The 23,388-nt window shown below is 34.7% G+C and overlaps 2 protein-coding genes and 1 pseudogene across 2 annotated transcripts; 2 read left to right on the forward strand and 1 right to left on the reverse strand.

The window, feature by feature from the left end:
• Nucleotides 1–255: 255 nt before the first annotated feature.
• Nucleotides 256–2,698, forward strand: LOC137837263 (exocyst complex component EXO70C2-like). Its single transcript, XM_068646219.1, has one exon. It carries the CDS (start codon nucleotides 446–448, stop codon nucleotides 2,570–2,572), a length of 2,127 nt encoding a protein of 708 aa, XP_068502320.1. The 5' UTR covers nucleotides 256–445; the 3' UTR covers nucleotides 2,573–2,698.
• A 14,455-nt stretch (nucleotides 2,699–17,153) lies between these two features.
• Nucleotides 17,154–17,259, reverse strand: LOC137838947 (small nucleolar RNA R71; annotated as a pseudogene).
• A 1,026-nt stretch (nucleotides 17,260–18,285) lies between these two features.
• On the forward strand, nucleotides 18,286–18,954 carry LOC137838288 (uncharacterized). The gene has a single exon (XM_068647538.1). It carries the CDS (start codon nucleotides 18,286–18,288, stop codon nucleotides 18,952–18,954), a length of 669 nt encoding a protein of 222 aa, XP_068503639.1.
• Nucleotides 18,955–23,388: the final 4,434 nt, after the last annotated feature.

The raw sequence follows: 23,388 nt of genomic DNA on the forward strand, positions 1-23,388 counted from the left end.
AAGTAAAATTTGAAGTTTGTAAAAATCCACATAACCTAAAAAAACAATATGCGAATGAATTTCTCCTCCATCCCTCAAAAGAGGACAACAATAGTAATAATAAAATCTTTGTTATGGGAAAACAGGGTCAACGGTCAACCCCACACATTTGCCACCATTTTTCTGTCCATTGGTTTTCTTCTCTCTCTCTCCCCTTCACACACAAACTGGACGACCTTTTCAACCCTCTTCTTCCCCTGATATTTTTTTAGAAAACCAGCATAAGGAAAAAATAAGCCTATCAAAATCCAAAATGAAGTAATTAAGGAAAAGAAAAATTAAAAAAACAAAAACACAAAGCGGATAATTCTCCAATGTTGTCTTTGCATCTTTTATCGTTCTGAAACAATTTTCATTGTCTGTTTTCTCTGACGAAAACCAATCAACAATCATCGTCACAATCACAATGGAACAGAACCTCAACGATAATTCTAGCAGTCTCCCTCCTAAAGAGGAGAACATCAACACAGACCACACTACTCACTCGCCGGTCGTGGAATCTGAAGACAAACCCGACGGCGAAACTGAAAAAGCCACAGATTCAGAACAAGTTCTGGAAAAGGAAGAATCCAAAGCGGAGGAGGAAAATGAAAAGAAAGAAGAAGAAAAAGAACAAGAACAAGAACAGGAAAAAGTAGAAGAAGAAACCGTGGAGACTCAACCGGAATCTCCGGCTCCGAGTCTCGAGAAGGTTACAGAAGAGATTGACCAATTTATCTTGAGATTACAAAAACATGTCGATGCCAAAGAATCTACCTCATTGGAAATCCCTAATTTCATCCACGCTTTCTTGCATCTGGTGGAACACAAGATAGAGAAATACGACACAGGTGAAACGAAATGGGGACAAACAATTGAAGACGATTCGTCGCTTTTGGAATGCGCGAATCGCATTTCGAGGCTGATGAACCATTTCATAGAGTACTCGCGGTCTCACACACAGGAACAACAAGAGGACGAGGAGAAGGAGAAGGAGAAGGAGATGGGCGGATTAGACTTCGTTATCAACGGCATCAGCGTGATTCAGCAGCGCGTGATATCGTTTTTGGAGGACGAGTTCCGTACACTGATGGAAGAATTTAGAAACCCAAACAAACCAGATTCAAAGGGGAAACAACAGGTGGCAGACTCCTCAGAGTCAGAGACACCAGAAGAAACCATTCCCGAATTCCCAGGTTTCGCGGAGGAAACCATTGCGAATCTGAACAAAATCGCCAAGCAAATGATAGCCAGCGGTTACGAAAACGAGTGTTGCCAAGTGTACGCAGTTTCGCGGAGGCACGCGTTCGAGGATGGCATGTACAAACTTCTAGGGTACGAGAAGTTCAGCATAGACGAGGTTCAGAGAATGCAGTGGGAGGCACTGGAGCGCGAAATCCCCACATGGATCAACACCTGGAAGGAGTGCACCTCCGTATGGTTCCCCGCCGAGAGAAAGCTAGTGGAAATGGTGTTCGGCGACGAAGCCGAGACGGTGCTGAGCCTCATGGGCAACATCTCCCGCACAATTGTGATTCAGCTGCTTAATTTCGGGGAGAGCATAGCCATGACAAAGCGCGCAGGGGAAAAACTGTTCAAACTCTTGGACATGTACGAGACTCTACGAGACGCGATTCCAATAATGGAGAACTTGTTCCCGGACGACATAATGGGGGAAATCAAGGCAGAAACGACATCCGCAAAATGCCGCCTCGGCGAGGCGGCGGTGTTGATATTCTGCGACCTGGAGAACTCGATTAAATCGGAGACCGGAAGAACTCCGGTGGCGGGGGGCGCGGTGCATCCCCTGACACGTTACATCATGAACTACCTAAGGCTAGCGTGCGAGTATAAAGACACATTGGAGGAAGTGTTCAAAGAGCATTCGAAAATCGAGCGCGCGGATTCAACCAGCAGGCCTCGCCACGAAAGCGAGGAGAGCAAAGCGAAGAGCGAGAGCAAACAGAAAGAGGACGTGTCGCCGTTTGCCGCACAGTTAATGCGGGTGATGGAGCTTCTGGACTCGAATCTGGAGGGGAAGGCGAAGTTGTACAAGGAGGTTGCGTTAAGCTGCATTTTCATGATGAACAATGGAAGGTACATAGTGCAGAAGATAAAAGGTTCAGCAGAGATATACCAGGTGATGGGAGAAACGTGGTGTCGTAAGAGATCGACGGAGCTGAGGACTTACCACAAGAACTACCAGGTGGAGACGTGGAGCAAGATTCTGAGTTGCCTGAGCCCGAAAGGATTGAGCGATCACGGGAAGGTGCAGAAGCCGGTGCTGAAGGAGAGGTTCAAGGGGTTCAACGCAGCGTTTGAGGAGATCCACAAGACGCAGAGCATGTGGGTAGTTAGCGATGAACAGCTTCAATCGGAACTTAGGGTTTCCATCTCTGCCCTCGTGATTCCTGCCTACAGATCCTTCTTGGGGAGGTTCTCACAGATTTTGGATCCTGGCAGACAAACCGAGAAGTATATCAAGTACCAAGCTGAGGATATTGAGACTTACATTGACGATTTGTTCGATGGCAACCCACACACCCGTCGCTAGCTACAGACCAACAACACCACTCCGCACCACACATCACATCACACTTCAATGTATTATCAATCAAATTCATAGTATTATTATTATTATGACCTTTCTTTTCTTTTGTATACATGCAGGATTAATTTTGTTAGTCTTTAGGGTTCGTGACTGAGTTGTATTCAATTTTTCAAGTCACCCCATTACCTTTTTCTTTTCTTTTTTTAATCTTTTCTTTTCTTTTTTTTTACTTATTTTCAATTCTTAATCCACTTTCTATAATTCTTTTTTCACATTTCTTCTTCATCACTCCTACACATTCAAATCTCACCACACTTTTCTTCTATGCGTCGCCAACTAACTCTTCCACCAATTTATTATATACATAATTCAAAGTTTAAATTTAATTAATTCATCTGCACTCGGTCAAAACTAAACCAACAGCGAAATTGATTAATAATGTTTATTAATAACATGTTAATCTTCTTAGACTCATTAACGATAATGAGTCCGAGTACCGAATGTTGAAGTCTGACTTAAGTGTCAATGTATCTTTTGCAGGTATCATCCGAGTCTCAAACTAACGAGAAGTAATGGAAGAAGAAGAGATGAGAGTTTAACTGAGAGGAATAAGTGAGACACAGACTGACCGACTAATGAGTGATTCAAAACGTTCTTTTTATTTTAACCCGATTTGAGAACAACATCCATCATTTTTGTATTCATACTGGAAATAGCTAACCTATTTTCTAAACTTTGACTATGGATCATCGAACAAATTATAATGGTACAGAAAATATACTATTTTAGGTTGATACATGCAATATTTTAACATTGGACAAATTACATAATATAAAAATACCGTTTTATATTTGGTAAAGGAGAACAAAAGTGTATTTTAAATATAAAATATTCTTAATGTAACAAATAATAATTTTCAACATTAAACCTTTGCTTGCTGATCTAGAGGAACCATTATATATGGTTAATAATTTATAATTCCAATTTTGAATCTAGGGCCAAACTAGAATTAATGTAATGCATGGACGGATTCTAACGATAGTCCACAGATCAGCAAAATTATCGTGGATCGTCGTTACTATATATAATATTAAGGTAAATGCCTTTTTAATTGGTTATTCATTCTTTCAAAAATAAAATCACATCACATCAATATATAATTGACAGATTGAGACTTTTGATTCTTTTTATGGAGGTTCGTATCTATTTTATTTATAAAAAATGTATATATATATATATATATATATATATCTTTAAATGATGTTATTTATGCATTATTTTCAGATATGTTCTTAAGTAAAAATTTAAATCTATTGGGGTGGCTACTACATTCTACATGGCATGTTTTGTCTCGGGTGAGTACTAGGTGATGTGTTTTTTAAAAATAAAAACTAATCAGTTTTCACCTTTTTCTCTCTGCTCTCTTCTCTCATCTCGTGGCACCTGAACCTGTCTTCATTCCAAACACTCCCAAAATCTCATCTGTGGTGGTTCTCGTTTAGATTTTTATAGATTTTGTTCTTATATCATGAACATATCCCGTATCTTTCATCTCATTCAAGGCCTTCAACTTTTCTTCATTCTTGTATAAGAGTAGGATTCTTATACTCAATAATTTTGTTTCTTCCATCAAGCATGCTAAGTATACTTCTTCCACCCAAGCTCTATTCCATACTTGTTTTTCAGGGACTCAAAATGTAGGTAAGCATCCTCCACTAGCACAAGCTTACAACACTCCAACCAAAGTCTTTGAAGTGATATGTAAGCCATTTAATAACTCAAAAACAAGATTGGGTAATCTGGAAGTGATTCCATACTAGAGACAACATTATGGATTACGTAGTCCGGAAGCAATCCATCAATATTTTCACTTCATTATGAATCTTGCAACTTTCTAGATTATGGAATTTGTAAGCATGAAAAAATAGTAATTCTATTATGGATTGAGTAATCCAGAACTCACTCTCGAATTTGGATTAACATTCTGACTTACATAATCTGTAACACAACTATGTATTCTGGATTAGATAAAATGAAATGTTAATTCGAATTCAGGAGTGAGTTCTGGATTACTCAACCTTAAATAAAATTGTTAATTTTTTAAGTTTATTGATTAGATAATCCAATGCATAGGATTACCCAATCCAGAACACAGTTAAACCACGACCAATGGCTCATGTTTTTTACTTTTTACAGAAGGGCAATTGAAATTTTGAAATTTATGGGGTGCAAGAAGAAACAGGTAGTGTTTTGGTCTCGGGTAATCCAGTTTAAGAGATTTTGTGATGTGAGTTGATTTTAGATTGACATATTTTAGATGTTACTCTTTTGTTTAAGATTTTTTAGAATAACAAATTAAGGTGAAAACTCAAAGATGATCCTCACTGGACACGAACTTAACCAAGTGGTTAAGTAAGCGTAAAAGTTCACTTCTAGAGGGCAAAGAGAAAAAAAATACAATATGGTGATTGTGATGAGATGGTTGCTAAAATTAAGAGAACACAATGATGATGATGACAAAATGAATATCGAAATAAAAGAACATAACAAAATAAAGAAGACATGGAAGGTGATGCAAAAGAAAAGAACAAAAGAGAAAAGATGAAATGATGAGAAAACTTATGGAGTAATGGACAAGAATCATGCCACTTGGAGGATGGGATACTCCAATATGAGTGGTGCAAGAACCGCATTTTTAAGTGCTCACACACTCAAGATAAGACCCACTAAGAGAACTCTCAAGTCTCACTAAACACTCCTACAGAGTTTCTTTACTATATTCAAATTCAACGTGTCAATACATGGAGGAAGACACCCTTTATATAGGAAGGAGTAACCCGGAGGGCAAGGTGAGTGAATGGTAGAATGGGAAGGGAAGAGGGGCAGCCTAGGGATTTGACTAAGGTCAAAACTGCCCCTTAAGCCTAGTTTCTAGAAGCTAGGTTAAAAACCATAATTCTAGGTGCATGTGTCATAAAAAATGGGTTTGGCACAAACCCAATTTGCTAAGTACACTTTTATTTATGCTATGTAAACCTACTCTAGCTTATTTTCTATTTGGACCTCCAAAGTGAGCTAAGTTTATTTACAAACATTTCTGTCTTGTAAGAAGACCAGAAGAAAGAACATTTAATGCTCTGGTCTATGCCTAGTCCTTCTTCTCCTGAGGTCCTTCCGACATTTGGTGAGGCCTTATCTTGGACGCTGAGATGACTGATCAAAGTGTGAAGTGTCTCTTGTGTCCTTCATCATCTATTTGGCTATTTGGGTTGTATCATTTGGTCTTATGGAATTTATTGTAGAAAAATTCCCCCTACACCTCCATAAAACTTTTAAATGTCAAATGTACCCTTGGCAGTGTATCTTAGGGTTTTGTTTAAGTGGAAGAGTTGTTCTTTAAAGGTTTCAATTCATTGGTGTTTGTGGGTGTAACAAGGTGACAATGATGCATAATGTGGAAATTAAAATACATGAAAGGAAACACAATAACATGATGGAAACCGAATTGAAAAATGAAGCAAAACAAATATGGGAAGCACAAATGAAAGTGGCGTATAGAAATGGTAGAAAGGATGAAAGAAAAGAATGCTTATGATGGGAATGGAGAATGGACACGTCACTTGGAGTATGGTTTCTCCAAGATGAGTGTAGGAGGGCCGCCATTTGAGAGCTCTCAACTCACTCAAGATAAGACCTAAAGCTAAAGAAACAAGCCTCACACAATTTGTGTAGAGTTTTCCTTTTATATTTAAAATCAACATGCCAATACATGGAGTAAGGCACCCTATTTATAAGAGATGGTGTCTTGGTATGTAAGTCAAAACATGAATAAACGTAAATTGAACACATACAATTTATGTTCACAAATAGATCTTATCATATCATGATTCTCACACAATCATACAATCAAGAAGGAATAGGCACTTACCTTGATCCATGAGTGATCCTAATTGAGCCGTTACTTTATCTCCTTTATCCCAATCTATCTCTTGCAATTCCGTTCTTGTCACACACTTTCGTGATGGTTAACAGTGAGACAACTATTATTTGCAGAGACAGAACCCTATAGCTTTTAGTACCCAATCTCCATCAGATGTAGGTTTTCATTAGGTATATCATCAGATATATATATTTCTCACATTAACCAATGGGCCTTTATTCTATTATTATTATTAAATCATATTTGGGCCCAAAGCCCAAACTCTAAGTCATGTGAGTCACTTTATAGAAATTAATTTACATAATTTCTTACATTCTCCCACTTGACTCATATGAGTTATAATACTTTCATGATTTAATAATTATATAAATGCGCATTTAAAAGGCCTTACATAAATTGGTTCTATCATTATTCATAATCAAGAATACAGAAATAATAAGAGTCATGGCGGTTACATGTCATTTGAATCAACACATTTCCTTCCATGTACTACTATATCATTCTTTCTCCTTAATATGACTTTATAGTGAGAAATTCATAATAGGTTCAAACATAATGTCATTGTCATCAATGACAACATAATTTGTTTTCCACAACACAATAACATAATTTGCATGCATATACATAAGGTAGGAAACAACATAAATTTCAGAAACTTTATTTATCAATGAGCTCAGAGTGTCAAATAAGCATTAACAACATTCATAATTTACTAGTAGACATAATGCTCATATTTACAACATGACCAGTAAATGTTTTGGGCGGTAACCCTTTTGTTAAAGGGTCAGCAATCATAAGATCAGTGCTAATATGTTCTATTGACACTTTATGTTTCTGAACTTTTTCTTTAACGGCAAAGTATTTCAATTCCATATGTTTAGCACCTTTGGAATACTCGTCGTTTTTAGAAAAGAAGACTGTTGCGGAGTTATCACAATAAATTTTCAGCGGCTTGGCAATACTGTCAACAATTCCAAGTCCTGAAATAAAATTTCGCAACCAATTAGCCTGAACTGTGGCCTCAAAGCATGCCACAAATTCAGGCTCCATAGTGGACGCAGCGATGACTGACTGCTTCGCACTTTTCCATGAAATTGCACCTCCGGCTAAAAGATACACATAACCAAATGTAGACTTTCGTGTATCCACACAGCCAGCAAAATCTGAATCTGTATATCCAATCACCTCAAGGTGATCAGATCTTTTATAAGTAAGCATGTGATCCTTCGTTCCTTACAAGTATCTTAAAACTTTCTTTGCAGCTTTCCAATGATCCAATCCTGGATTACTCTGGTATCTACCAAGCATACCAACTGCAAAACTAATATCTGGTCGTGTACTAGTTTAAGCATACATTAAACTCCCAACAATAGATGCATAAGGTATATTCTTCATCTGTTTCCGTTCCAAGTCATTCTTTGGACATTGCATGAGACTAAATTTGTCTCCTTTCTGTATTGGAACAGGAGATGTCGAACATTTATCCATTCTGAATCTCTCTAAAACTTTATTAATATATGCTTTCTGAGGCAAACCTAACAGTCCTTGTGATCTGTCACGGAATATTTCAATTCCTATCACATAGTATGCCTCACCCATATCTTTCATCTCAAAGTTATTAGAGAGAAACTTCTTAGTCTCACTTAATAGACCAAGATCATTAGTTGCAAGCAAGATATCATCAACATACAGAATCAAGAATATAAACTTGCTCCCACTGACCTTCAGGTATATACACCGATCAACGACGTTTTCCTTAAACCCAAAGGACACAATAGTATCATTGAACTTAAGATACCATTGCCTAAAAGCTTATTTAAGCCCGTATATTGATTTCTTAAGTTTACACACCATGTGTTCCTTTCCTTCTTCAATGAACCCCACTGGTTGGTCCATATAAACATCCTCTTCTAAATCCTCATTCAGAAAAGCAGTTTTGACATCCATCTGATGCAACTCAAGATCATAATGAGCTACTAATGCCATGATAATTCTAAAGGAATCTTTCTTAGAAACAGGTGAAAATGTTTCCTTATAATCAATGCCATCCTTTTGAGTAAAACCTTTGGCAACAAGTCGGGCCTTGTAACGTTCGATATTGCCATGAGAGTCACGTTTAGTCTTAAAGACCCATTTACACCCGACTCTCTTGCATCCTTCTGGCAATTCTATAAGGTCCCATACATCATTCTGTGCCATTGATTTAAGCTCATCTTTCATGGCATCTAACCACTTATCAGAATTATCATCATTGACGGCGTCTGAAAATGAAACTGGATCATTATCAATACTTAAGTCATTTTCTGACTCTTGTAGATAAACCACATAATCATTCGAAACAACAGACTTTCTTTCTCTTTGAGATCTTCTTAATACTATTTCTTGTGGTTGTTCTACTACAGGTTCATTGTTAACTTCATGATCATTAATTTGTTGTTCTTCTTCATTGTTGAGTGACTCAACTACATTAGGAACAACAATACTTGAAGTAAAGGTACTAGTTAAAGGAACTTGTACTCTAACTTCCTTAATCTCCACATTTTGTGAAGTATTACTCCCACTAGTTTCACCATGAACCGTGCATTTCCAGATTCAACAATTCTTGTGTTATGGGTAGGACAGTAAAACATATACCCTTTTGACTTTGCTGGATAACCAATGAAATATCCACTGATTGTTCTTGCATCCAATTTCTTCTCTTGCGGATTGTATATTCTGACTTCTGCCTGACATCCCCAAACATGCAGGTGTCTCAAACTGGGTTTCCTTCCTGTCTATAATTCAAAAGGTGTCTTTTGAACTGCCTTACTAGGAACCCTGTTCAATAGATACATGGCAGTTTTTAAAGCATACATCCACAATGAAACAGGTACAGTTAACTTACTTAACATACTCCTAACCATATCCATTAAGGTTCGATTGCGCCTTTCTGAAATACCATTTTGTTGTGGTGTACCTGGCATTGTGTATTGAGCACAAATACCACGTCTCTCAAGGAACTTAGCAAACGGACCAGGGTGTTGTCCACTTTCATCATACTTTCCATAATATTCACCACCTCTATCTGACCTGACAATTTTCACCTTTCTGTCTAATTGTCTTTCCACTTCATTTATATAAACTTCCAAGGCATTCACCGCTTGCGATTTTTCATGCAGTAAATAGACATAACCATAACGTGAAAAATCATCAATGAAGGTGATAAAATACCTTTCTTTATTGAAAGAACTTGCATCAAAAGGTCCACATATATCAGTGTGTATAATTTCAAGAAGCTGAGTACTTCTTGTGGCTCCCTTCTTTGTGTGTTTTGTTTGTTTGCCTTTAATACAATCCACACATACATTCAGATCAGTAAAATCCAAACTTGGAAGTATTTCATACTTTACCAATCTCTCCATTCTTTCCTTGGAAATATGTCCCAAACGTTTGTGCCATAAGAAAGCAGAACATTCATTCACCAAACTTTGTTTAATGCCAACATCATGATGCGAGGTCATAAGAGTTTCAGCATATAGATTATCGAGATTCAATCTATATAATCCATCATAAAGAGTACCAGATCCAATCAAATAGGTACGCTGATATAAACTGAAACATCCATTCTCAAATTTAAAAGAGTATCCGGCAACATCAAGTTTAGACAATGATACTAAATTCCTAGATATACTAGGTACGTAAAAAGTATCCATCAGGTCTAAATAAAATCCTGTGTCGAGGATTAAACGATAAGTCCCGACTGCTTCCACTGGAACCTTCTCTCTATTTCCCATGAAGACAAACTTTTCATTTGGCTTTATGGTTCGGGTTGAAAGGAATCCTTGCATCATGTTAGAAACATGAGTTGTGCATCCAGAATCAATCCACCAAGAATTATGTGGAACTTCAGTTAAGTTTGATTCAAAACATACATAATAAGCATTAAAGACTGGAACAGACGTAACTTGTGAACGTAAGGCTACAGGAACAGATACTGCAATCACACATGCTTAACATTAATACTTTGAGTCATAAACTAAACATACTATACAGATTCAGAAAACATTATATGTATACTAATGTTCTCCTTTGGGAGATCCATTAATACACAAAACATAATGATGCTAATAGTATTAACTTTATTTGGCAAGATGTATGCATTAACTAGAAACACTTGTTATCTTTGGATATACAAGCAAAACTAATAACACATACTCACTACCAACAATCATATCCATTAATTATAAGGACAACTAATCAACCTTTGGGTGATCCATAATGCCCTATAATAATGAATTTCCATTTACCCATATATATAAATAATTTAGCATCCATTCTATAGGTAATTGGAATAAAATTTATCAGTAATCTGGAATTAAATAAAACTTAAAGATTTGATCACTTTGGTGATTACAAATCTATCATACAAATAATTCCATAAATAATATCATTAATTGAAATAAAATTTCATCCATAATTTGGAATTAAATAAAACTTAAAGATTTGATCACTTTGGTGATTACAAATCTACCATACAAATAATTCCATAAATAATATCATTATATGAAATAAAATTTCATCCATAATTTGGATAAAACTTAAAGATTTGATCACTTTAGTGATTACAAATCTATCATACAAGTAATTCCAAAATTTCAATTTAAAATTAAATACATAAGGCGGAAAAAATAACTTTCCATTCCTCACTTTCAGTCAATTAATTAAACTTTAATTCAATGAACATAATAAAATTTCATTAAAACTTTAATTAAACTTTAATTTAATGCAAATAAAATTACATTAAAACATAATAAAATTTCATTAAATATTTAATTAAACTTTAATTTAATGCAAATAAAATTACATTAAAACATAATAAAATTACATTAAAACATAATAAAATTTCATTAAAATTTTAATTAAACTTTAATTTAATGAACATAATCATTAAAACTTTAATTTAATGCAAATTAAATTACATTTAAAAATAATAATAATAATACATAAACAGGAAAATTAATAATAATAATAATACATAAACAGAAAAATTAATTTTCCGTTACTCACTTTTAATTAATTAATTAAACTTTAATTTAAATATAAATTGCATTACATTATAACATATCGTAAATTTGAATTAAAAACTTTAATTAAACATTAATCAAAATAAAGTAAAATTAATGACGTAAAGTTTTAAAAAAAAGAAAATTGGGACTGTGTTTGTTTGGAACAAAAGGGTGATGGAACAAGACACTGTGTTTGTTTGGCCTGCCCACTCCAAAGCCAGGAGTCTGGTCTTCGATCCTAAACTGGACCAAAAGCTACCCACATTATACATGATCAAAAGGCAGCCAAATTACGTAATGAAAAGAAAAAAAAAACTTATAGGGTTTCTTTTCTCAAAACCGTTAATGGTGCCGTTGGGTGCAAGAAGATTAGGATCGTGTTAATGGAAACCTTAATCCATAAACCCTAATTTTAAAATTAGGGTTCTTTAATTGGGATTAATTAAAATTAGAGTTCTTTAATTTTGATGGTTTAGGACAATTAGGGAACTATTATAGAGGAATGAAAACCTTAATTTATAAACCCTAATTTTAAATTAGGGTTCTTAAATTGGGAATAATTTTTAAAATTAGGGTTCTTCAAATTTAAAAAAAAAAACATTAATGGAGGATCACAAAAATGAGCAACAAGGCTCTGATACCACATGTAAGTCAAAACATGAATAAACGTAAATTGAACACATACAATTTATGTTTACAAATAGATCTTATCATATCATGATTCTCACACAATCATACAATCAAGAAGGAATAGGCACTTACCTTGATCCATGAGTGATCCTAATTGAGCCGTTACTTTATCTCCTTTATCCCAATCTATCTCTTGCAATCCCGTTCTTATCACACACTTTCGTGATGGTTAACAGTGAGACAACTATTATTTGCAGAGACAGAACCCTATAGCTTTTAGTACCCAATCTCCATCAGATGTAGGTTTTCATTAGGTATATCATCAGATATATATATTTCTCACATTAACCAATGAGCCTTTATTCTATTATTATTATTAAATCATATTTGGCTCAAAGCCCAAACTCTAAGTCATGTGAGTCACTTTATAGAAATTAATTTACATAATTTCTTACATGGTAAACAAGAAACAAAGATAGGATGGGAAACACTAAAAATGGGCGACCTTAGGCATTGACTAAGTGATGTGAGTTAATTTTAGATTCATTAATTTGGTGACAGTTTCTTAGGATTAGGATCAAATTCTTTAGCAATTTAGGTGAAGAGTTTAAGGAAAATTCTCACTGGACATTAACTTAACAAGTGTTAAGTAAATGTGAAGGTTCTTTTCCAAAGACCAAAGGTAAAAACACAATTATAGGTGATGGATGATGACAAATATATGCAGAACAAAATAAGGAGGCTTAAGGAAACATCAATGGAGTTCAATGTCTTCCAAATGATGAACCAAACTCATGAACATGAGTGTCATCTCCTTACACAACAATTGAATGGAAAGGAAACAAGAACAAGTAAATGAACAACAAAACAATGTGGAAATTAAAAGGAGAACAAGATCAAAACATTAAACCGAATAGAACATAGTACAACTCAATTGAACTGATTAGAATGGACAAAGAACACAATCAACTGAATAGAATTGAAGAACAAAGCAAAACAACCGAATAGAAATTGAAACTATGGTGCGGAAATGGAAATGGAAGATGAAGCAAGAAGGACTTATGTGGTTGAAGCCATGGGAGGGAAGAACATGCCACTTGGAGGTGATTGATCCAAGATAAGTTCAAGAATGCCGCCACTTGAGAGCTTCCCAAACACTCACAAGATGAGACAAGATTAGGAGAAACAATTCTCACAACTCACACACAATATGTGTATAGTAACTTTACTTAAAATTCAATGTAATTTTACATGAGCATAGCACCTCTATTTATAGTGTGAGAGGGCTGAATTTGAAGAGGGAAAATTCAAATGCTAAGTGTTTGAATTTGGCGCCTATTCCTAGTCACAAGGGAAGTGTGACTTAGTTTCTTTCTTTGGCACCTCCTAATCTACACCTACACCTTCTTTTTATGTCACATGGAAGGTGTGCCTTATCTTTGTACATTGGCACCCCTTATATCTATATCTACACCTTCCTTTTATGTTTTAATAAAAACTACTCAAAAGAAATTACAAAAAGAGACATCCATTGATGCTCATCTTCCAAATCTTTGGCCTTGCTCCTAGTAATCCTTTGAGGCATGAAGGATGTTGAGCTCATGGGTTGGGTTTGGGCTACTTGGGCTTGGGCCTTAGGCACCTCTACTTGATCTTCATCACTAAGTCAACGTTGCACCCTAAGTCCTATTTTTCTAGAAGATAGGTCAAATTCCTACCCTAAAAGGCTATGCTCAAGCTAAAGTTATAAGCACACCCCTTATTATGCTAAAGAAAACCTATTTTATTGAGATTAAAAATAAAGACACTAGCTGATGCTCAGCTCCCAAGGCCTGTGCTCTACTCCTCGTGATCCTCTAGGGAAGGCTAGGCGCTGAAGCATTGGCTAGAGGTAAATCCTGACCTAGTCCTATGTCTCGAGTCATGCTCCGAGTCATCCTCCTGGAAGGCCAGGCTTGGTCAGTGGGCGCACCCTTTTCTAGGTTGTCATCAAGGCCCCACCAAACTTTAGAAGGACCTCAAGAGAGGAAGAATTGGACATAGGCCAAAGCATTAGATGTTATTTCTTATGATCTTTTTAAAAGACAAGTTTGTGTAAATAAATTGGGCTCACTTTGGGGGTCCAAATAGAAAATTAAGCTAGAGTAGGATTCACTTAGCATAAATTGGGATGTACTGAACATAAATTGGGTTTGTGCCAAGCTCACCTTTCATGACAAGTGCACATAGGTTTAGGGTTTCTTTGACCTACCTTTTAAAAGGTTTCTCACAAATGACACCCATACCCCTCTATCCTGTTCCCCAAGACATTCTCTCTTGTAAATAGAGTGTCTTGCCTTATGTATTTCACACATTGAATTTTGAATAGAAAAGAAACTTTGTCAGAGTGTTTAGTGAGCTGAGTCTCTTATTATCTATGGGTCTTATCTTGAGTGCACAACACCTCAAGTGGCGGCTCTTCACCACTCATCTTGGAGTCTCCTTTCCCCCCAAGTGGCAGACTACACTCTCACCATCCATAAGCTTTCTCTTATCACTTCATCTTTTCTTTTCTTCCCTATGCGTCATTTCCCTTCCTTTTTATGATCATGTGTTCTTCTTTTCGCCTTTTTGGTTTCTATATTATTTGTCTTTCCATTTATGCTCTATAATTTTTGTATCTTATATTATGTTTTTCTCTTTTCCCTCTAAAAGTGAACCTTCACACATACTTAACCACTTGGTTAAGTTCGTGTTCAATGAGAATCTTCTTTGGGTTTCTCACCATATTCTGCTTAAAAACAAAAACTCATAAACAAAGTGTCACAATAAAATGTGCAATCTTAAAATCAACTCACATCAATTGAATACGTTGGGTTATCATCCTCCAGATCTGTAACATCGATAAGTGCCAATGTGTAGTTTTTATGATTGAGAAAATTGAACACTTTGGAACTTAATTGTTGCTTAATGTAAGAAAATTACCCTAATCTAAGAATTATTGAATCTGATTAAATATTTTGAACCAAGAAACAAATGAAGAAATTTAATCTCAATTTTTGTGTAAATTGCAGATGAATATGAATCATTGAAAGAATTATTCAAACTGGCATTGAAAGAAAGAAAGTAAAAACTTAATTGGATCACAAGAAGATTTAGCTCAAGCTAGAGGATTTAGCTCAAGCTAAAACTGTCCTGAGTTGATTAAAGGTGCAGTACTAATCTAGCTCAGGTTAGAATTGCTAGCTCAAGCTAAAACTGTCCAGAGTTGATTAAAGGTGCAGTACTGATCTAGCTTAGGCTAGAATCGCTAGCTCAAGCTAAAAATGCACCGAAAGATCTAGCTTAAGCTAAATTGGCTAGCTTGAGCTAAAGTTGATTATATAAATTTTGAAACACAACTCAAAACCAACGGTGAAAAAAAGGTGAGATCTTTAGAGAGAAGTTAGTGAGAGAAGAAGAAGGAGAACTCTATTCTTGGAGATGAACTTGCTCAGATCAGCCCTTCTTATGCAATCCAGATCAAGAATGAAGATTGGAGGAGTTGTCATGCGTGGCTAAGTTCTTTCTAACTTGGGATTGAATGTAATTTACCTTGATCAAATGTATTCTTGGTGATATATATATATATATATATATATATATATATAAAATTCTCTTTTCTACTTGTTCTTGGTATTTTCGTTTTATGCTTATTGCTTGATTCTGTCTGATCAATAGAGTATTGATTTTGATGCTTAAATTTAACTGGAAAGTACCTTTAAGGATTTGAAATAGATGAAAATACTTGATAACTTGTAATGCTAGGAATAGATTCCAGGTTATTGATTGCATTATAATTCTGTTCCTAATGCTGGATGATTTGTTAAATATCTGAGGAATCAGTGTTTGAGAAATTATCTTATGAATTTCATCTGTGAGGAATCAAGATTAATGACTTTAAATTAAGCATCAAGAATAAGTAGTTTTGAGTATTATATATTGTATTATTCAAAATACAGATGATTGAGATAAACACACAATCCCAAGTATCTTTCTCTATATTCGATAAGTTGGTTTTGTTTTTGGTTGAATCAAACCCTAAACCTTTGAGTTACATCTTGTGAAATCTTTAATTTGGTTATGAACAAGTTCTCAACATTATTTTCTATACTTAATGAGTATTATAACAGAACATCTTAATTAGGATTGTTCCCTGTGGATTCGACATTCGTACTTTAAAGAGTACTATATTACAGTTGATTTGGTACACTTGCCGATAGAAAAATCAACAAGTTTTTGGTGTCGTTGCCGGGGAACAATTTCTTTTAAGAATTTCTGAAGTATAACTCATTAAATATTGTGAATATTCTGTTTTCTTTGTGAATATACACTTGTTTATATCTTATTCTTTTATCCTGTGTTAATCCTTGCTTGAGTTGTTTTAGACACATGCTATTAAGAGGACAGGTTCCTGAAGATCAATTGGAATTTGATCTAGAAATTGAGAAAACAGCTTGAAAAAATCAAAGCAAGAAGAGAGAAGAAAAGAAGAAGTAAGGACAAGCAAAAGGAGAATCTTCCAACACTCTCAACTCACACAATCAAATAGAGTCACAAATGGCTGAAAATAGACAAAATCAACCTAGAAGAACATTGGGAGACTAAGCTATGCAACAAGGACCGAGACATTTCTCCAACATAGCCATACCTCCTGCCACCAAATCATTAGAAATGAAGCCAGTTTTTCTTAGCTTAATCAGCACTCATCAATTCACTGGAATGGATCATGAAGACCCTTATACTCATCTATCCACATTCTATGAGTTGGTTGGGACCATGGGCTTCGAGGAAAATGATATTGAATCTGTTTATTTGCGTCTATTTCCTTTCTCACTTGCAGGCAAAGCAAAAGAATGGTTAAAGTCGCATCCAAACCAGAGTTTAAGTAGCTGGAATGATGTAGAAGAGAAATTTCTACACAGATTCTTCCCACTCTCTCGATATATCAAGGCTAAGTCTGATATCTCCACATTCAGGCAAGGGCCAGATGAACCTTTTTATGAAGCTTGGGAATGCTTTAAAGTGATGTTAAGAAGATGTCCTAATCATGGCTTTGATGATATTGCTCAGTTGAACATATTCCATAATGGTTTGAGGCCTGATACTAAAATGATCTTGGATGCTGCAGCAGAAGGTACAATGATGAGTGTTGATGCAGAGCAAGCTACAAGAATCATTGATGCCTTAGCCTCAACAGATTACCAAGCTCAACACGATAGATATACAGTGCAAAAGCAAGGGGTGCAGGATCTTAGTACTTCAGATGCAATTTTAGCACAAAATAAAATTTTGACTCAGCAAATTGAGGCATTAACCAAGCAAATGTCAAAATTGCCTCAACAATTACATGCAGTAAATTCTCCTTTAATGTAGAATCAAACTTTGAAGTGTGATTTTTGTGGGGGAGATCATCTTAATGGCCAATGCTTTTACCAAAATCCATCAGAGGAAGAAGTTCAGTATATGAATAATCAAGGAAGACAAGGTGGCTTTGCATTTAATTATCCAAATAACATGTCTCAAGGATGGAGGAATAATCCAAATCAAGGATTTGGGTGGAAGCAAGAGGTTGGATCATCTAACAGGCAAGCTCTTTATCAGCAACAACCACATTATCCTTCCATTCATGAGAGAACATCTAAATTAGAGGATACTTTTGAGAAGTTCATGCAAGCCTCTATATCCAATCAGAAAAATACTGAAGCATTAATAAGGAATTTAGAGACACAGGTGGGGCAGTTGCCTAAACAATTAGCTGATAATCAATGAAGTCAATTTTCAGCCAATACACAAACCAATCCCAAGGAACATTGCATGTTTATCACTACCAGAAATGAGAAAGTTATAGGAAAAGGAATTGGAAAAAACTTAGTTGTTGAGGAGGAGGTTTTAAAAGATAAAGAGAGTGAAAAAGAACAAATTGAGTGTGAAGGAGGAGAAAGAAGGAATAAGGAAGATGTTGTAGATATTGGTGAGAAAATAGAAAAAATGAAAAACAAGAGAGGAGTGTTCCTATAAAAGATGTACCTTATCCACATGCTCCTACAAAGACATGCAAAGAAAGGCAATTTGCAAGATTTATGGATATTCTCAAAAGATTGCAAATTAACATTCCTTTTATTGAAGCTTTAAAGCAGATGCCTACATATGCTCAATTCATGAAGGAATTATTGACAAAGAAAAGAAAATTCAATGACCAGGAGATAGTTGAATTGGAAGCTGGATGCAGTGCTATAATTCAAAAATCATTACCACAAAAATCCAGAGATCCTAGGAGTTTCACTTTGCCAGTTACCATAGGAAATCTTACTGTTGAAAAGGCAATATTGGATCTTGGAGCTAGTATTAATTTGATGCCTTTATCAATGCTGAAGAAAATTGGAGATGTAGAAGTGAAACCAACAAGAATGACTTTACAGTTGGTTGATAGATCAATCAAATATCCACATGGAATAGTTGAAGATCTGTTGGTAAAGGTAGATAAATTTCTATTCCCAGTAGATTTTGTTGTAATGGATATTGAAGAAGATGTTGAAGTACCTTTGATATTGGGAAGACTATTCATGAAAACTGTCAAAGTTATAATTGATGTAGACAAAGGAAAATTGAAGGTTTGTGTTCTAGATGAAGAAGTAAGCTTTAATGTTTTTGAAGCAAAGAAGTATTCAAATGATCATAAAGAGTGTTTCAGAGTGGATATGAATGTTGTTGAACCTTCAATGATGTTAATCAAGCGTCAAGCTATATGACGTTAAACGAGCGCTTGCTGGGAGGCAACCCGGTGTTTTGTTTTGAAATGTGTCTTTAATTTTTGTTTTGATTTAGTAGTATGTTTTAATATTTGAGGTTTTTAAAACTAGTTTGATATGTGAAATGGTCATGTAGGTTTGAAATGTTTGGTGAAATGAATGGATGGAAGAAAGCTTAGAAAGCTTTGAAACTTTTGGCAAAGACAAAATGAAAATTTTCAAGAAAATTTCATTGCAGGCTAATTTTAGCTTAAGCTAGATATGCAAAAAAATAAAGAAATTTTGTTCTGCAACTTTCGCCTGAGCTAAAATGAGCTAGCTTGAGCTAGAGCAAATCTGTTGATCTCTGCCAAAATTTAGCATAAGCTAAAATGAGCTAGCTTGAGCTAGAAAACTCTGTTGCTCTCGGCCAAACTTTAGCCTGAGCTAAACTCATCTAGCTTGAGCTAAACAAATTTGTTGCTCTCTGCCAAATTTTAGCCTGAGCTAAGAAGATCCAGCCTAAGCTAGTGGGTTTTCTAAAAAAAAAAAAAAAAAACTGCAGCATTTTAAAAAATCACATTTTGAAAACCCTACACCCTAACTCAGTTTCAGAAGCGCCCTCTGTTCTAAAAAAAATAAAAATACCAAAGCTTCCATCTACATAACCATTCTCAAACAAACATTTCATCTACATTGCCATTATCAAGGTAAGTAATTACTCATCTCCATAATCATTTTCATTGCCATTTCCATTCAACCAAGTCCAGTCATGCATGTTTCTACTTCCATTTCACAGTTTCGTTTTTAAATTGAAAGATTCAATCTTTTTGAAATTTCAATGTCTTGATGTTGAATAGGATTGTGGAATAGGATAATCAAAGTTAAGTACGGTTTCCATGGATAAAATACCAAAACAAAAGGTACTCATTCAATTTCATTTTATACATTGCATATCAAGTGTTTGTTGAAATGCCAATCAAATAAAACACTTTGGTTTGAGAAATGTTTATTCTTACTTGTGCAGAAAAATGAGTCGCACCAAATCCACAGCTGGTATTAAATAATCTGTCGTTGGCACCCACTGAATTTGATGATTATCTATCTTAGCATGGGGACAAACACAATTTTTCAGGGGAAGCATGAGCGTCTAGAGTTGGGAATAGATTTGGAGGTGAATCTGAAATGAGAGTTGGACCATCTGGAGCAACAAAAGATGAAGATCCAAACCAAGTTCAGAATGATGATGTTGGCACAGAGCGGAACAAAGTCATAAGAGGAGATTGATACTTCTCATGCACAATGATTAGAAAACTGGTTTTATCTTTTTTTTTTGTTTAACTTTAATTTCAGTATTAATTTAGTTTAAGTAGTTCAGTTTAGTAAGTTGACTTTAGCAGTTTGGTTTAATATTTCTTACTTTAGATTTTGTTGATGACAAGCTAAAGTTAGTATAATGGTTGATGTTTGCATATTTTGTGAAGTTAAATCTTGTATATAGATAGATGATGGTATAATTTTTTGGAAAAAAGAAATCAAACCATAGTTCTAAATTAGAACAACCAAATGGATTGATCAGAGACTTAATTTGAAAAAGAATTTGTGGATGGAACTATCACTCAAATTGAGAAAGGATGGTAATGTGTAAAAGTGGGAACATGGTAAATAGTTGAAAACAATGACCGAGAACAAATGAGGAATTGCAATTAGCCAACCAAGTGAGAGTGTGAAACCTTTAAACAGTTTGAGAGACTTTCACTAGTAAAGAGTTAATTGAGGTTGTCTAATTTTCTAGTCAATTTGCATCACAAAATCAAATATGGAGATGATTGAGGCATGTTTAATAAAGTTGGAGGTGAGAAAACTCAGAGCCAAATAGCTAACCTTTGTAATATATGATGAAATGTGCAGAAAAATAACCCTTTTTGAGCCAAATTTGTTTTATTGCACCCTAGCTTTTGATATACATATATTGTCATACCTTGAGGTATGATAACAAAAGGAAAACATAGGTGCAATTCAAATTTCTATAATTAAAAGAATTGGGTTTGGTGTGGCTGCTGGGATTTTGAGAATGAAAAAAAAAGAAAAAAAAGAGAAAAAGAAAAAAAAGGGGAATGACAAAATTATCCAAATTCTCATTCTCTTTTCTAAATAAAAATAATAATAATAAAAAAGAAAAAGAAAGAAAAAGAAAAGCAAAGGGGATTACAAGAATATAAAAAAAAGTAATGTGGTTGAATCTTATGGAAGGGATAATGAATAACACAATTAGAAATTGAATTGCAAATATGCTATAATCTTTTCTTAACCGTGCATTTTGTTATCCTGGAAAAACCAAATTTTCTTTGTAACCCAGCCTCATTACAACCTGAAAAATACCTCAAGATCTATGTTTGTGAAAGTGTTTGTAATCAACTAGAAATGAAGGGCAACCTTAAATTAGCTTGGAAATCAGTGAAAAGAGAGGGAAAACACTCACTAGTGAGGAATGAAGAGAGAAATTCCTTAGTTTGATTCTCAGTGAAGAGTAACAATTGTTTACCTTGGAAATTGAATACATTCTTATCCTGTCTTGGTTTGAATTGATAAGAAACACCATAATTTTTTGTTGAATTATCTTATGCTCTTTCCATGAAGTTGTTCTAATATTAAACTATAGATTTGATTTCTAAGGATTTTGGGGAAGAATGAACTCATATTTTTTTGGGATTCAATTACTTTGCTTGAGGACAAGCAAGATTCTAGGTTGAGGGGAATTTGATAAGAGCCAATGTGTAGTTTTTATGATTGAGAAAATTGAACACTTTGGAACTTAATTGTAGCTTAATGTAATAAAATTACCCTAATCTGAGAATTATTGAATCTGATTATATATTTTGAACCAAGAAACAAATGAAAAAATTTAATCTCATTTTTTTGTGTAAATTGCATATGAATATGAAGCATTGAAAGAATTATTCAAGCTGGCATTGAAAGAAAGAAAGTAAAAACTTAATTGGATCACAAGAAGATTTAGCTCAAGCTAGAGGATTTAGCTCAAACTAAAACTGTTCAGAGTTGATTAAAGGTGCAGTACTAATCTAGCTCAGGCTAGAATTGCTAGCTCAAGCTAAAATTGTCCAGAGTTGATTAAAGGTGCAGTACTGATCTAACTCAGGCTAGAATCACTAGCTCAAGCTAAAAATGCACCGAAAGATCTAGCTTAAGCTAAATTGGCTAGCTTGAGCTAAAGTTGATTATATAAATTTTGAAACACAACTCAAAACCAGAGGTGGAAAAAAGGTGAGATCTTTAGAGAGAAGTTAGTGAGAGAAGAAGAAGGAGAACTCTACTCTTGGAGAAGAACTTGCTCAGATCAACCTTTCTTATACAATCCAGATCAAGAATGAAGATTGGAGGAGCTGTCATGAGTGGCTAAGTTCTTTCTAACTTGGGATTGAATGTAATTTACCTTGATCAAATGTATTCTTGGTGATATATATATAAAATTCTCTTTTCTACTTGTTCTTGGTATTTTCGTTTTATGCTTATTGCTTGATTCTGTATGATCAATAAAGTATTGATTTTGATCCTTAAATTTAACTGGAAAGTACCTTTAAGGATTTGAAATAGACGAAAATACTTGATAACTTCTAATGCTAGGAATAGATTCCAGGTTATTGATTGCATTATAGTTCTATTCCTAAAGCTGGATGATTTGTTAAATATCTGAGGAATCAGTGTTTGAGAAATTATCTTATGAATTTCATCTGTGAGGAATCAAGATGGATGACTTTAAATTGAGCATCAAGAATAAGTAGTTTTGAGTATTATATATTGTATTATTCAAAATACAGATGATTAAGATAAAAGCAATTCAATCCCAAGTATCTTTCTCTATATTCGATAAGTTGGTTTTGTTTTTGGTTGAATCAAACCCTAAACCTTTGAGTTACATCTTGTGAAATCTTTAATTTGGTTATGAACAAGTTCTCAACATTATTTTCTATACTTAATGAGTATTATAACAGAACATCTTAATTAGGATTGTTCCCTGTGGGTTCGACATTCGTACTTTAAAGAGTACTATATTACAGTTGATTCGGTACACTTGCCGAGAGAAAAATCAACAAACATATGTATCTTCGTTGGTGGAACCGAAATCATTTAACATTTCCCTTATAAGTGGATCTTTGTTGGTGTTTCTTAAACTTCCAGCTCCATGGAAATTGTCCATCTGCCCCATAAAAAATATGTAATATATCCAAATATGTGTGAGATGAGTGTATTTAACCTCATATTATGAAAATAGAAACAAACCTATGTGGTTTGGTGTTGAAGGACTTTATCAATCACTAATGTAGGAAAATGAAAACAAAAGTCTTGAAGCCCTTAAACTAATGTTTATTGACACTGGCAACAAACCTTAACAACGTCTCAAATTATAGTCGAGGCTTAGTTGTCTTAGCCTGC

Source organism: Phaseolus vulgaris, chromosome 4, assembly GCF_000499845.2.
Source record: "Phaseolus vulgaris cultivar G19833 chromosome 4, P. vulgaris v2.0, whole genome shotgun sequence".
NCBI lineage: Eukaryota > Viridiplantae > Streptophyta > Magnoliopsida > Fabales > Fabaceae > Phaseolus > Phaseolus vulgaris.